This window comes from Callithrix jacchus, chromosome 11 (genome assembly GCF_049354715.1).
Source record: "Callithrix jacchus isolate 240 chromosome 11, calJac240_pri, whole genome shotgun sequence".
NCBI lineage: Eukaryota > Metazoa > Chordata > Mammalia > Primates > Cebidae > Callithrix > Callithrix jacchus.
The window spans coordinates 122,199,502-122,216,124 of record NC_133512.1 but is presented as its reverse complement, the minus strand read 5'-3'; the positions used below and the strand labels follow the sequence as shown (position 1 = coordinate 122,216,124).

The 16,623-nt window shown below is 33.4% G+C and overlaps 1 protein-coding gene across 9 annotated transcripts in view; it reads right to left on the bottom strand.

Moving 5' to 3' along the window:
- The window catches only part of POT1 (protection of telomeres 1), a 131,795-nt gene that overhangs the window by 22,805 nt on the left and 92,367 nt on the right, over window positions 1-16,623 (bottom strand). For all 9 annotated transcript variants that reach the window (XM_078343863.1, XM_009003136.5, XM_078343864.1 and 6 more), the window contains 4 exons: window positions 15,278-15,568; window positions 10,902-11,057; window positions 5,041-5,207; window positions 3,879-3,958 (listed from right to left, as the gene is read on the bottom strand). In XM_078343863.1, coding sequence (XP_078199989.1) covers window positions 3,879-3,958; window positions 5,041-5,207; window positions 10,902-11,057; window positions 15,278-15,568 — 694 coding nt within the window. The remainder of the gene's footprint in view (window positions 1-3,878; window positions 3,959-5,040; window positions 5,208-10,901; window positions 11,058-15,277; window positions 15,569-16,623) is intronic.

Below are 16,623 nucleotides of genomic sequence, written 5' to 3'. Positions count from 1 at the left end.
ACTCTAAATAACTACAAAATTCTAGCTACTTATGTTCATATTAAGGTGTTTAGAAAGTGTACTTATGTTTGGAACTTACCTTGAAATGTATAAAAAATATAAATTAATGAATGAAAAGAGGCATATAGGCCAGATACAGGCTCACACCTGTAATCCCAGCACTTTGGGAGGCCAAGTTGGAAGGAACACCTGAGGTCAGGAGTTCCAAGACTGGCCTGGCCAACATGGTGAAATCCCATCTCTACTAAAAATACAAAAATTAGCTGGGTATAGTGGCAGGCACCTGCAATCCTAACTATTGGGAAGCTGAGGCAGGAGAATCACTTGAACTTAGGAGGTGGAGGTTGCAGGGAGCCAAGATGGTGTCAGGCCTGGGGGACAGAGTGAGACTCCATCTCAAAAAAAAAAAGGCATATAGAAACAAATACACAGGTGACAAAGCAAACAGAGTAAAGTATTTATGGAGAATCTAGGTGGTAGGTATTTGAGTATTCAATGTACAATTGTTTTAACTGTACCATGTATGAAAATTTTTATTATGTTGAAAAAATACAGTGTAGAATAAAAGTGGAGATGAAAAAAATATTAAACTTATGAAATTTAATAGAATGACCAAATGAACATCACAAAATAGGATTCTACTCTAATAAGAAAGCAAAAGTAGTAGTCATAGCAATACGGTTACAAAATGTTTTCTAAAAAGAAGAATTTAAGACTTTAAAAATCTATATTTCATAAATACTTTAACTTAGATTCTATTATATATGAAAATATATTATGTTTTTATAATTTATCTTATAGGGCATCATACACAAACATATACATTACTAGTCAGTCCCTTATCCTCGATATTGCTAATAAATGGTATAAAAATCCAAGTCAAGAGGACTTGAATGGACATCTCAGGCTGGCATGGTACAATTTCAATACATCTAATGTAGTAATTAATACTGACCATTACAACATGAGATGGAAACAATGGCAGAAACCATAAAAGTAGTCAAACAAGAAAATGTGTAAAACACACGTGGTTTCCCACAAACTGACAAAAATATATTTCAACAGAAAAGCAGATAAAGGGTAAAGAGCAGACAATCTGAGGAAGAAGGAATTTAAAATATTCATGAAAATACAGTAAGATTTTCAAGTTCCAAGTAGTCAGGAAAATTAAGTTAGAAAATGCCTTTTACCTGCTGAATTGTTAAAAATTATAGTGTTGGGCCGGGCGCGGTGGCTCAAGCCTGTAATCCCAGCACTTTGGGAGGCCGAGGCGGGTGGATCATGAGGTCAAGAGATCGAGACCATCCTGGTCAACATGGTGAAACCCCGTCTCTACTAAAAATACAAAAAATTAGCCGGGCATGGTGGCGCGTGCCTGTAATCCCAGCTACTCAGGAGGCTGAGGCAGAATTGCCTGAACCCAGGAGGCAGAGGTTGCGGTGAGCTGAGATTGCGCCATTGCACTCCAGTCTGGGTAACAAGAGCGAAACTCCGTCTCAAAAAAAAAAAAAAAAATTATAGTGTTAACTTCCCATACTGAGAAGATGTGAAGAAAGTACATTCTTCTGTGCTATTTGGATATAAATTCCTATGACCTTTGGTAAATAATCTGGCAGCATCTATTAAAAGATGTGCGTACCCTTAGATACATCGACCTCACTTTTAGGAGTTTATTCTGGAGGAGTAAAAACATGAAAGTACATATATTCAAGAATGTTTATTGAAGTATTATTTGTAAGAGCAAAAAACTGGTCATGATCTCAAGGTCTATTAAATGAAAAATGAAAAAAAGTATAATATTATTATGATGGAACTATAATGAATTTGAGTCACATGAATTAGCCCAGAAAAAAAGGTCTATGACATAATGTTGAAGAAAGCAATTATTTATTATAGTGTGATTCCATTTTGGTAAAAATTTAAGAAAAAGGCCAGAGTCATATTGTTTATATATAGGTATATATGTGTGCATACAGATGAAGCGACTGAAGAAATCACACTAAAGTGTTAATCTTACCTCAGGGAGAGGGAATAAAGGCACAGTGAAAGCTATTCGACTAGATATTATAACACATATTACTGTGCACTTTAAAAATAATGAAAGAATCATTTTAAGAGGAGAAAGAGATTGTAAAAAGTATAATTACAAATTATACTGTCTCCAAATGATCGTCAATTGAACTAAATCGGTTTCCTAATGGTAGTTCAAGTAATCATACACCAGGCTAAAATGTTATCACCAGGGTGCTAGCATTTTAAAATAAGTAGAGCTTTAAAACAGAGAGAATGAGGAAAATAAATGTAAAATATATACAAAAAAATCAAATAGCCTGCATTTGGATCTGTCTTGCTTTGCCATCAGTTAACAGCTAAGTAACTGTGGACAAATTATATAATATCCATCCATCAAAGCCTCAGTTTCCCATCATAAAAGGGAGAGAGAATAATTCATCTCATAGGAGTGCTGTTAGAATTAAAATAATAATGCATGCAGGCACTTAAGTGTCTACCAAGAAATGTATGTTAATATTCGTGCTTAACATTATTGGGATGTTAACAGAAATCATTTTAAGAATCTCATAAAATGATTCTTTGGATTATAGAAGGGTAGAAGCTAGGTTGTTAAAAAAACAAAAACAAAAAAACAGAAAGTGACCCAGATTCTAGGTCCCAAAATGTAGAAGCAGAAATTAAGACAGGTCAGACGTGGTGGCTCATGTCTGTAATCCCAGAATTTTGGGAGGCCAAGGCAGAAGGATTGCTTGAGACCAGGAGACCAGGAGGTAGAGAAGAACCTGAGCAACTTATAGTGAAATCCTGTTTCTACCAAAATAAATAAATAAATAAAAGAAGAAAAAAAATAGCCAATCCCAGCACTTTGTGAGGCCGAGGCGGGTGGATCACGAGGTCAAGAGATCGAGACCATCCTGGTCAATATGGTGAAACCCCGTCTCTACTAAAAATACAAAAAATTAGCTGGGCGCGGTGGCACATGCCTGTAATTCCGGCTACTCGGGAGGCTGAGGCAGGAGAATTGCCTGAACCCAGGAGGTGGAGGTTGCAGTGAGCCGAGATTACGCCATTGCACTCCAGCCTGGGTAACTAGAGCGAAACTCCGTCTCAAAAAAAAAAAAAAAAAAAAAAAAAAGAAACAGCCAGGCGTGTTGCCATGTGCAGGACTGTAAGTCCCTGCTACTCAGGAGGCTGAGGTGAGAGGGTATCGCTTGAGCATAGGTGTTTGAAGCTGCAATGAACTATGATCATGCCATCGCATTCTAGTCTGATTACCAGAGCAAGAAACTGTCTCTTAAACAAATAAATACCCAGAAATTAAAACAAAGTGGTAAAGAAAAAAAACAATACACATTGAGGCTTTCAAGTTCAGATTTGACGAGCCACCTATTCAGGTAAACAATATTATAAGGACACATTCCACTGTTGGTTAATATTTTGTAATTAGATGACTGATTAATTTAATAAAGACTAGGAACTATGTATACATCTAACATATGTTTGAGCAAAAAGTACTTGGGCTATGTGAAATAAGTGGCAAAAACAATCTTTGTTCCCTTTAAAAACTTATAAGCAAAATAGCTGTCTATGAAATCAATACAGATTTTCTTGTGAATATGCACACATGGTATGTATATATCCTAATCAAATAATCACTACCATACAGTTTGAAAATATAATTATAAATTTAGAAAGAAACCGTGTTTACTTTTTGGCATAGAACACAGACAAAGATTTTAGTATGTTCCTCTACTATGTGAAATTTTTATTAAGGGAGACAATGAGAAGGCATTAAAAATAATTATGTTGATAAAACTATTTTATTTAGCAGGAACTAAACTGTCAATGTTAAAGATTGTCCTTACTTGGAAAGCTGTCGTCAGGTTCTGATTGACAGACAACATCTGAATGCTGACTGGCTGTCAAATTTGCAGATTCTAAATCCCTATAATTGAAAGAATAGGATTTCAAATTGCACAAAACAAAGTCAATATAGTAAATTTATCTGTACCCATAAAATCTAGAAATTCACTGAAATTGTATATAAAATTTTGTGTTTATATGCATTCTTCAGTTAAGGGACTATTGCTTTTATCAGAGTATCTGAGGGTTCTGAGGCCCCTCAAAGTTAAAAACTTGAGTGTAGAAAGATACAAGTGGAATAGCAGAATGATGAAATAATGCAAACAAAAATAAACTGGAATTTAACAAATGGCATTCTGAGTCATAACAATCTCACTCTAGATTCAAGAAGCTAAATACTATGTTGCTATATATAGCAATGATATTAAAATCAGTAAAACTGATATAAGTAATAAAACAGATGCTAATTTTGAGTCACACTGATTTCAATGAATTGAAATTTAGACAAAAGTTATTTAAATTTACTGAACGTATGTTTTCTCTTTGAAGAAATGCAGATTTTTAAAATTTCTAGTATATTGACCAAAATGCTTCTGCACACAATACTTGCTAGGAACACTGCAGGAAAACTAAATATATAGTAGGTTTAAGATACTATTTACTTTCTGGCACATGTAAATTTTAAAAATGTTTTTAAAAAGTTTAAAATAAAGTGGCACACCGAAACATGTGTTATCTATTTAATCGGTGGCAATTCAGAAATATATATATATATATATTTCTTTATGAGAGAATAAAATATTTTTGGAATCTTAGATATGTATCAGATTTTCCTAATTTTGGCTAAGGTCTAGTTTTCACTGTATATTGCTGTACTTGGAGAGTGTGGCAAATGATAGAAGAGAAGCATGACTGTAAAAACCAGAATTTAACTGTTAGAAAACTTCAACTATAACCTTGGCTCTGCTACTACTTAGCTATATGAACCTATAATTATTTGATTTGTTTCATTTGCCTCATCTATTTAAAAACATAGAGAATGGCACAAAAGGCTATAAGGATCAAACAGGAACCTATCAGAACCCCGAGGAACAGTATGATCTTAGAAGTCAGCTTAATGAATACCTTATTTACATTTTCTAAATATTTACATTAAAAGCTTACTTTTTCAGTTGCTCCACATCAGAGTTACTTTCTGGCAAGACCCTGATTCCCCGACCATAACTGGTACCTCCATGAAGATGAAACTCTAAACTTAACATTGTCTGATTCTCGGAATTCATTGATTGAAGTTTGGTATGAAGGCTATAGATTCTAAGAAAGCTTCCAACCTAAAAATAGATCATTTATTATTTAGAAAGCAGGGAAAAATTAAAATATTTCTGATATTTAAAACTTTAATAACTAATATGGAGCAATGACCAACAACAACCAGGGCACTGACCAATCAGGAAATATACTAAAGTATCTGCAAAGTATGCTATACCACTGTGGCTGAATGTCAGCTGCATGGACACTAGATCAAAATTAAGCATATGGACATGTGCATGCATATGCATGTGTGCACACACATACATATACACACACATTCAATTCTAATAGATATTTCCATTTTGAAAAAAAATATTAAGTCTTAGTATCAATAAAATACAATGGTTAAGAAATCCATTACCTAAATGGAATCCAAGTCCTTTATTTGACTAAGGTTTCTGAAAATGTCTTGCTTTAACTAGTTTAAGGATTAATTAAATATGATCCCTAAGATACTGTCATTACAAGAATACTAAGAAGAAATTTAATGTGGTACCAGCTAAAAATAATAAACATCTTCCATCTTACAACTTCTATGGAAAGAAAACGTATGCATTTGTGCCTGCACCACCATAGTGTGAAACACTCTGTGACTTCAAACATGAGTTAACTAGAGTTTTGAATTAAATGTTTGAATTAATAGTTAATCTCAGATGTTTTGCTAACCTTAGTCTACAAATGTCTTTAATTACAGACCACTGAGGTTTTTCTCATAATGGAGATTTCAAATGAAAGAGATGCAGAATGCTATTCAAAGATATTGACATCTATCTAAAAGAAGAAGCTAGATCACCTAAATCACATTTATGTTTATGAAGAAAGATTCAGAAACAAAAGGAGTTACGAACAAGAAAAGTTAATTCATTTGTATAAAAACAGCACTCCTGACTACCGGGTGACTGACTACAGGGATACCACTCTTTCTGCCTAAAAGTTCAGGATTAAGTAACAGATATCTTACGTAACAGAAAAGCTATATAGGTTAAGAATTCTTTATCTGAAATACTTGAAACCAGAAGTGCTTCAGATTTCGGATGTTTTTGGATTCTGGAGTATCTACATATACATAATGAGATACCTTAGGGATGAGAAACAAGTCCAAACATGAAATTCATTTATGTTTCATATACACATTACACACATAACTTGAAGGTAATTTTCTATATTGTCAATAATTTTGTGCATGAAACAAAGTTTCTATACACTGAATAATTGGAAAGAAAAATATCACTATCTCATATTGGCATTCAAAAGGTTTGCATTTTGGAGACTTCTGGACTCTCAGATTACAGAGGCTCAATCCTATCAGGAGAAACACATTAAAAAAAGATGAATATTAAATGAACTTTCCAATTCTGCTTATTGTAGCTTCTCTTAATTATATTTCTCCTCATTACTCTTTATTTCTGATGAAGGATATCAGTAAAGGAAGTAAGGAGAAAACCCACAGTCTCAGGTGCTACTCCTTCATTTCCAAAGGTCTTTTTTTCTCATCGAATCATGAGTTTTATGAGGAGGAAGTAAGATAAAGTCTTTTTTTCTTTGACCTTTTTCACTTACATCTATGTCACAGCCAGGAGTAGCATAAAGAAAGTTAAAGAAAAGCACAAAAAGAAAAAGAAAGAACTTTTTCCTCATAGTCTTCAAAGTGAGACAGTGGAAAAAACATAAAAATTTCTAGTTTTATCTCATTCTTTTTAACTTATTTCGTGATTCTTTTAAAATATGTGTAGGTATATATGTATGTATATTAGTATAGCACATGTATATATGATCTATAAAAGATTGGAAAGAAGGCCTAACACATGGAGAAAGATATATCTTCATATACTGAAAGCTTTGATATTATATAAATGGTAATTTCCTCCAAATTAAACTTTGCATTCTATGCAATTCAGTCAAAATTCCCAGAAGCTTTAATGGAATCTGAAAAGTGAATCCAAAAACAAAAGAGAATAGTCAAATCAATTCTGAAGAATATGAGAAGGGGGCTTTACCCTAACAAAAAGCACATAAAGAAAAAGGATAATAAACATAGGTGTACATACAAACCCACATGTGGAGACACAGAGAAAAGGATGTGGGGAGCAAAAAAAAAAAAAATGAGAGCAGGCAGGGCACAAAGAAGGTTTGATGTGTAGGGTTTTATTTCCTAAAATGTAAAAGCGTTGGAAATAAATGTGACAAAACATTTAAAAATAGGGTGAACATATGGGTGTTTATTATACTATCTTCTCTACTACTGTATTTTTTAATATAACAAAATTTCTAGGCCAAGATATAAGTTATTCACATAAAGATAAGTTGTTATTATCAAAAATTCCTTATGGAGGCAGCATTGTATTTTTTTTAAAAGCTTGACTAAAAATACTACGGAATGTGCCAGGTGTTCTATTATAAAACAAAAGTATTGGTAATCTTATCAGTATTAAGATTCCGAAAACACAAATGAAGAATCATAATCAAAAAATTATAAAAACATAGTTTAAAAAACTATTATAGAAGTCTATTTCTATACTAAAACACTAATAAAAAAAAGCTAAGTAAATATGGCTAGTAAGAAATGACTATCCCTTTAGAAATAATCAAATTATTCCTCATAAACTCAAGAATTTCTCTTTAGGTTTATTATTTTTAATTCCCTGAATGTCTCAAAATAGCCAATCAAATCACAGTTTTTGTCAAGTAAAGGTCAAAACTTAATTATGACCATGTATATTTTGCAATTAACAGTTGTTTCTGGTTAAGAGTTGGGATTTAGAAAGTAAAGCTTTAGTTTCTAGACAAAAGGTTTGAAATGTCAGTTTTTGTGACTGATTCTGTGTAAAATGTTCAAGGGAATGATGTAACATACTTAAAAAACAAGATACAGAGAATAGTTAAGGGCAATTCAGGCTCTAAAATATATTGTTTGTATATGTTAATTATATTCTATAATTGCATTATACTATCCTCTTTATAAAATAAAAACACATTTTTTTCCTGCTCCTACACAGCAAAAGTCTTTTGAATTGGTACAATTCAATTGATACAAAAATGTAATTTTAAACAGTTGTCTTGAAAGTACCAAGAAGAATTCATTTATATCAATGTCACATGAGTGAAGAGTTTCTAAATTAACAATAAATGTTATGCAGGTTGTCAGAAAACAAATAAATGCAATGTCAATGTATATTAAATAAAAATCTAAAGTCGTATTACAGAGAAGAATCCTTTTCATTTTTATATTGCATTGCAGACAAATAATATAATGCTATATCTTTACAGAAAACACAATACCATATATTTTCTTAATTATGTGTGCTCATATCACCTCTAGTGGGCAAAATAAAGCAGACCATAAAAAAGGAGAAAATAATTTAAAAAAAAACAAACAAACCATGGCACTCACTGATTCATTCATTCAGCAGCAGCTATTATTTGCTTCATTCTTACTACAGGGAAAGCATTGTGATAGGTGCTGTTTAGGACTAAGACAAGAAAAGCAGGACAAACAGGGAAACAGAAAGAAAGACCTATGGAAGCAGTATAGGGAAAGAGAAGAGAATTAAATGGTGAAGGTAGGTATGCAGAGTGTGGAACTAAGGTGAATCTAAAATGTAAATTCATTTTATTTATGAAAGAACTCTTTCTATGAAAAAACCTTCAGAACTGGACTTAGTATATTTACTTTTGAAATAAACGAATCAATGTAGATAATATCTTTCAAGGAAATGTCAAAAAAATCTTCAACAGTGTTTTCTGATATGTCACTGATGTATGTGCACGCATACATACACACTTACAAAGGACAAAACAGTGCAGTCAATATCTTCCTGGACCTTGGATTTAATCTAATTTATTGATTTTAGTTGGGTGAACTTATTTAAATGTTTTGTTGTTTTGTTTTCTAATTTTTATTTTTTTCTGCAACCCAGAACAGTGTTGATAGTGAACTTATTTGTAATACAATATACAATGGATATATTTGTTCCTCCATGGCCACTGATGTATAAAGGAAAATTGGGCATTCAGTGAAAAGGGAAATTCAGATCGTTACTCTTACTGTCTTCTTTTAACTTCCTATAAGTAGGCTAGAAGATATTTGTGATGTAGATCACTTCCATTTAATGCTTTAAAGGATTAGCTCTGGAAGGAGACTTGATGGGTTTAAACACTGGCTTCAGCCTGATAGGAACAGGAGGCGGGGAAATTCTGGGCAGAAGAGGGCAGGTTCCCAGCAAGAACCCTGCCCTCAAGCTGAAAAGCCTCATATCACAGCCCAAAGTGAGAACTTGCATCTATGTTTTCCTGCTCGAATGTTGCCTTTTTCAAAACCACCATGGCCCACCCCACCTGCCATCCTGTGCCCATAAAAACCCCAGGCTGAGCCAGCAGAGAGAAGAGATGTCAGAGAAAAGCAGCTTGATTTCAGAGGGGCAGGTTGATGGTGTAACTTGGGAGAAGAACCTGGCCAGAGACGGCTGGATGCCAGGGGAAGACTACCTTCCTGCTCCATCCCCTTTTCAGCTCCCCTTCCTGCTGGGAGCCACTTTCATCAGTAATAAAATCCCCTGCATTTACCATCTTCTATTTATGCTTGAGACTACATACTTCCTGGATGCTGGAGAAGTGCTCAGATGCCACAACTGTGGGTGCAAAAGGCTGTCACAATAACCCTCCACTGAGCTATTAACACTTAAGCTGTCCATGGACAGCAGAGCTAAGAGTACTGCAACACTTCCTCTGGGGCTTCAGGGGTCACAGAAACTCTCTCAGATGCTGCTGCAGGGCCAGTACGGACTTTGCTTCTGCCCATGCCCAAAAGCCCTTGCCCCAGTTCCTGTACCTGCTCACCTGTGTGCTCCCCTTCCCATGAGGGGTGGGGGCACAGGGGGTCAGAGCGAGTGCAGTTCACCCTTGCCAGCACTGAAGCGGCAGACTAGTTCCAGCGCCTGTGCATTCCAGTTCCTGCCTTCAAAGTGCTCTGGGAAATATCCTGCTTCAATCCAACTAGGTGTGGAATCTTGAATCATTGGTTTAACCTCTGAGTGCCTCACTTCACATTTGTAGAACAAGATGACTATCATCACCTATCTTATGAAGGTGCCTAGCAAAGGTTAGTCTTATTATTTACTGTATTATTTATCATACCATTGTTTACTACAAAAAGTACTTTCAAATAGAAGACATAATAGAGAAAAATATTCCCTACAATTTTTGTTAAGTATTGCCATATCTAAACTGTGTACCTTACTGTATTTCAAAAGACAGTATGCAAATTCTATAAAGTACACAGTATACACACACACATACCCAATTTATAATATATATTAGAGGTGATTTAACAATTTCTTTAACTAATGAGCAAAAAGTTACAAGCTATATTCTATCAAACCAGTTTACCAAGCTAAACATTAACATATTTTATATATCCTGTCATTCTAAAGCAGTATTATCTCACATATTTTTTTTTTTACTATTTGCACAGAAGAGCTCTGTATTGCTTAGCTTTAAGATATTTAAGAAAAATTATTTTAAAAAATGTTCTAACCCATTAGATTTATCTTTTAATAATTTAATGTAACATACATTTTACAATTGAAAAAGAAAATAATAATTTCTAGACTGTAAATATCACCTATAAATGTAACCATACATAAAAAACTTACATGAGCAAAAATCACTACAATTTATAAAAACATAAAATAACATTTTTTCCTACTCAACATCACCTTCAGAAATTTTGCCACTTGAACATGGTTATCGTAGACTAAAATGTCTATTGTCAGATTTTGTAGCCGATGGATGTGGCTTAAATCACCTTCAAGAACAAGATCTTGTATTAAGACTCTCCAAGATGGAAATGGTGTCCTGGTGCCATCCCATACCTGCCATAAGAGAATAGAGTAGTTTTATCATTCTTTTGAAAAAATACTGGTGCTAAACACAGTTTTTTTCCTGTTAACAGTACTTAAAAGTAATTCAATGTATGCCTCTTAATATTGACACTATTTTAAATATGACATTATCTTCTGATTGTAAAGAAATACATATGAACTATGGGTAATATGGAAAATGTAGAAGAATGTAAAGAAGAAAAAGAGTCACACTGCCATAAGCCCAGACTAAATATTCTTGAGTCAAATGCTTTATATAACAAAAACAAATCAAAATAGTCCTGAAATACATTCCTATTTATTAAAATGTTTGTATATAAATATAACTAGCAAAATTACAAATGTTCTAAAAATTATAAAAATACTATATTTATTTGACATTAATCAAATTATTTCTATGAGATTCAGTCTCATTCTTAAGATAGTTGTAAAGCATTATTCTGATGTTTCCATACAAAGAAGTAAATGCTGCAAATTTGAATAACTGCCTTAATACGATGATTTTCTGGTTCGAATTATGCTTTTTGTTCTCCAAACTACATTACAGATAAGACATACAAACTACCAACCAGCTCTGGCTATCAATGACGTCTGATTATTTATTAAAAAATGAAAATATAAAACAAACACTCAAAAGATAAGGTGGCACCAATACTATAGACATTAAAACAAAATATATACATTCAGAGAAAATTCAACTTGGGAGTATTGTTAAGAAAAATAATTTATTAATATTAACAGAATAGAGAAAAATGTAGAATGATGTTAGATCAACAAATTTAGTAAATTATGCTTTTAATGCAAACCATTGGTGTATCATGGCTACTCAAAAATTAAAATGAATGCACTGTGGTTACTAAAAAAGTACCAATATTTGATATTGTGCCCAGTTTTAGATGGAAAATGACTGTACTGTTTTGTATGTGACCAGAGATTATTTCGAGTAATGTCTAGTTCCTCTGTTTAAAAAAAATTTTTTTTTAATTATTTCTGATAAATAGGAAAACCAATGTCAGGAAAAAAAATCACTCATAATTCTACTTCCCAGAGATAAAAACAGTAAAATGTTGCTTTATAGGCCTCCCAATATATTTTTGCTTTGTACATATATTTTTAGTGTGTAAATAAAACTACAGTAATCACTAAGTAGACTATCATGAAATTCTATCTCAACAAGTATATGTCTAAAATGTCATTTTATGGTTACAAAGCATTTTATGGTGACATTTACAATGTTATTTTATGGTCTTCCTATATAAATAGTGTACACAATTCTCTATTGTTAGTATTTAGGTTTTTTCTAATTTTTCTACCATATTCTTATATTTGTACTCTAAGAAAGATAATATTTTCTATTAAATGCACCTTTGTAAATATTTTAAATTATTTCCTTAAGATAATGAAAATAAAATTGCTGAGTCGAAGGGTACACAGAGACTTTTGAGATTTACTTTTAAATTATCATAAGAAAGCCTTACTAATTTTTATTTTAGTTATACTTTAAGTTTTGGGATACAAGTGTAGAACATGCAGGTTTGTTACATAGATATACACATGCCATGGTGGTTTGCTGCACCCTGTCAACCTGTCAGCTACATTAGGTATTTCTTCTAATGCTATCCTTCCCCTAGCTCTCCAGCCCCCAACAGGCTCTGGTGTGTGATGTTCACTCTCTGTGTCCATGTGTTCTCATTGTTCAATTCCCACTTATAAGTGAGAACATGAGGTGTTTGGTTTTCTGATCTTGTGTTAGTTTGCTGAGAATGATGGTTTCCAGCTTCATCCAAGTCACTGCAAAGGACATGAACTCATCCTTTTTTATGGCTGCATCATATTCTGTGGTACATATGTGCCACATTTTCTTTATTCAGTCCACTATTGATGGGCCCTTGGGTTGGTTCCAAGTCTTTGCTATCATGAATATTGCTGCAATAAACATACGTGTGCATGTGTCTTTATAGTAGAATGATTTATAATCCTTTGGAATATACCCAGTAATGAGATTGCTGGGTCTAATGGTGTTTCTGGTTCTAGATCCTTGAGGAATTGCCACACTGTCTTCCACAATGGTTGAACTAATTTATACTCCTACCAACAGTGTAAAACCATTCCTATTTCTCCACATCCTCTCCAGCATCTGTTGTTTCTTGACTTTTTAATAACAGCCATTCTAACTGGTATGAGATGGTATCTCAATGTTGTTTTGATTTGCATTTCTCTAAAGACCATGGATGATGAGCTTTTTTATGTATGTTTGTTGGCCACATAAATGTAGTGTCTGTTCATATCCTTCACCCACTTTTTGATGGGATTGTTTTTTTCTTGTAAATTTAAGTTCCTTGTAGATTTTGGAGATTAGCCCTTTGTCAGATGGACAGACTGAAAACATTTTCTTCCTTTCTGTAGGTTGCCTGATCACTTTGATGATAGTTTTATTTTTGCTATGGAGAAGCTCTTTAGTTTAGCTCCCATTTGTCAATTTTGGCTTTTGTTGCCATTGTGTTTTTAGTCATGAAGTCTTTCTCCATCCACATGTCCTGAATGGTATTGCCTAGGTTTTCTTCTAGGGTTTTTATAGTTTTAGATCATACGTTTAAGTCTTTAATCCATCTTGATTAAGATTTAATCCGTCTTAATTTTTGTATAAGGTGTAAGGAAGGGATCCAGTTCCAGTTTGCTGCATACGGCTAGCCAATTTTTCCCAAAACCATTTATTAAATAGGGAATCCTTTCCCCATTGCTTGTTTTTGTCAGGTTTGTCAAAGATCAGATGGTTGTAGATATGTGGTGTTATTTCTGAGGCCTCGGTTCTGTTCCACTGGTCTATATATCTGTTTTGGTACCAGTACCATGCTTTTTGGGTTACTGTAGCCTTGTTGTACAGTCTGAAGTCAGGTAGTGTGATGCCTCCAGCTTTGTTCTTTTTGCTTAGGATTGTCTTGGCTATACAGGCTCTTTATTGACTTTTCAATGTTATATTTTAAAGTAACATTTACATGACAGTTGTTTTCACTTATCCAAAAAAGTTATCTACTACAATTGGATGCAGGCATATGCAATATTTCTGTAGAGAGAAATGCAGACTCAACTATTTGAGCTAAAAGTTGGCACATTTTATCTTAGAATTTAAGAATTTTCTAAAAACATAGTGGTCAAAAGATAGAATATGCCTCACTGCATAGTAGTAGAGTCTTTGTCATTAGAAGTGTTCAGTGGCCAGCAAATGCTCATTTGCTAAGAACATCACTTTTGCCAGAGAGTATGACTGGCTGCCCTAAGATTCCTTCTAGCTTTGTTTGATTTTATGTTGCTTTAGCTTCAGTTTTATCATATTTGACTTATTTAACTTTATGTGTAACATGCATTTACAACTTTATCACAGTATTCCATGTGTATATAAATGTGGTATTTTCAACTGCAAAAAACTTTGTATTTTACTCAATGGTATCTAACTTCTCTGTTCTTTAATATGGGCAAGGTGTAAATGATAATAATGCTACACTCCAAGACTTGTCCAAGTGCCACTGCACTCCATTTCTTGCCTTATTTCAAAGAGAATATAAAGAAATAACCACAGGAGCAGGCTTGAAGAGGCATTTTTCAAATGCATCCTCCACTGGATGTCCTGGCAAGAAAAACATCAGGCATCCAGCTTCTCCAGAAGTTATTTTCTAAACTGGGATAGGTGGGAACAGAGATTTGATGGGTCTTAAGTTACTTTTATGTCTTACTGATTTAAAAGTCAAACATAGTAATAAAATTGCTTCAAAACTATCCATGATATGCCTATGAAGTAAGCAGTGAAAGACATAAAAAGAGAACCCAAAATCAATGGGACAAAAAAGTAATTGAATGAGAGGGAAGGCGACCTTGACAGGGAAACAAAAATATTCATGTATATGACTACAAACCATAAGATAATAGAAAACAAGTCTACATATTATTAATACTAAAATTTAAAAAATGCATAAGTCATACTATATTTAACATGTAGATCTGATAACACTGTATTTCTCTAGAAGAAAAGTGTAAAATTTTATAGAAGAGTAGAGCTGCATGAATATTGGGGTTCATCACAAATAGTTAAAATTTAAGTTCTTAGTATAATATAGAGTGTGCCTATTTATCTCATCAGAATGCTGAAATATAAGCTCTTTACAGACATGTAAGTGGTGCTAACTTATAATTTCAAGTATTAAAAATATTTGTACCTTTAGAAGAAATGATGCTCCATCCACTTCTGCTTTGCCCAAGAGCTGACAAGTCAGGTCAAAATACTGCATTGGCTGAACATCACACAATTTTAGTAATGTCCAAGACGGTGACATATGAGTAGATGCCCAAACACGTAAGGCTTCTACCATTTTATGGTCCTCTGTAGTGAAGTTAAAATACTTGCTTGAAGTACGAGGTATGATAGGTGCTCCCAAAGTTCCCTCAAATGTCAAAGATGCAAAGCCAGGGCTGGTGATACCCTGAGTCTCCTTCTTATACACTTGAATCTAAGAAAGTAGGGTAAAGTAGAAAACAGATACAAATAAAATAGCTTACTGATGAAGAATCTATGAATGAAAGAAATTGGAAAGATTATCAATTTTGTCAGCATAATTAAGAGAGGGCATTTAAAAAAAAACTATTTTTCAGTTAATTAGCATATGAAATTCTAAACTGGTGCTATATCAAGATCCAGAACTATCATGTAAACTGTGACCCTCTATGCAAAGTTTATTTATATTTTTTAAAGAGCTAGGTAGTAGTCTCCCTAATCTTACCAAGCTTGCATTTTTACATTTTATTTATTGGTTTTTTATTAAGGTGCAATTTTTACAAGGAAAAAGGATCACAAATGAGAGTGACTTATGAATATTATAGAAAAGACTAGAACACTTGATATATGAGGATATAAAATGAATAAAGTACAGCTCAGGCAAAGGTTTAATCAGTGACTGAGAGTACTGAGACACCTCATAAGCTCTTTTGCTTTCTGAATATGGGGGTTGTTATCAGAGGCACATATATTTATATTGTTATATTTTCATGAAGTGACCCTTTGTCCTCATGAAATGGTCCTTCCAAAACTCTCTGGGAGTAATACCGTTATTTCATTTCCTTTATGTTTACTTAGTACATTTTTTTCTACAGTTTTAGTTCTCACTTGTTTAGGTCTACATATTTAAAGTGCATTTCTCATAAGCAGTATATATTTGGTTCATGGTATTTTTTGTTCAGTCAATTGTTTCCTTGCAATCAGACACCAGTCCATTCACAGAAACACAATTATTAATATGGCTGTATTTAAGTGTACTATCTTGTTATTTGTTTTCCTTTTTTTCCCACACCTCTTGCTGTTTTGCTATTTTGAAACTGCTTTTCCTATTGTCCCTTTCTTGTTTTCTTTTAGAATTCTTATTAGTGCTCCATTTGCTTCTTCTTACCTATGAATAACTCTAACTTCTCAATGTCTACTTGGAATCAATATTGTTCTACTATGCACTTTCTACTTTGCATTTCATACTTGCCACTTCCTATTTTACACATTCTACTTCACAAATATAAC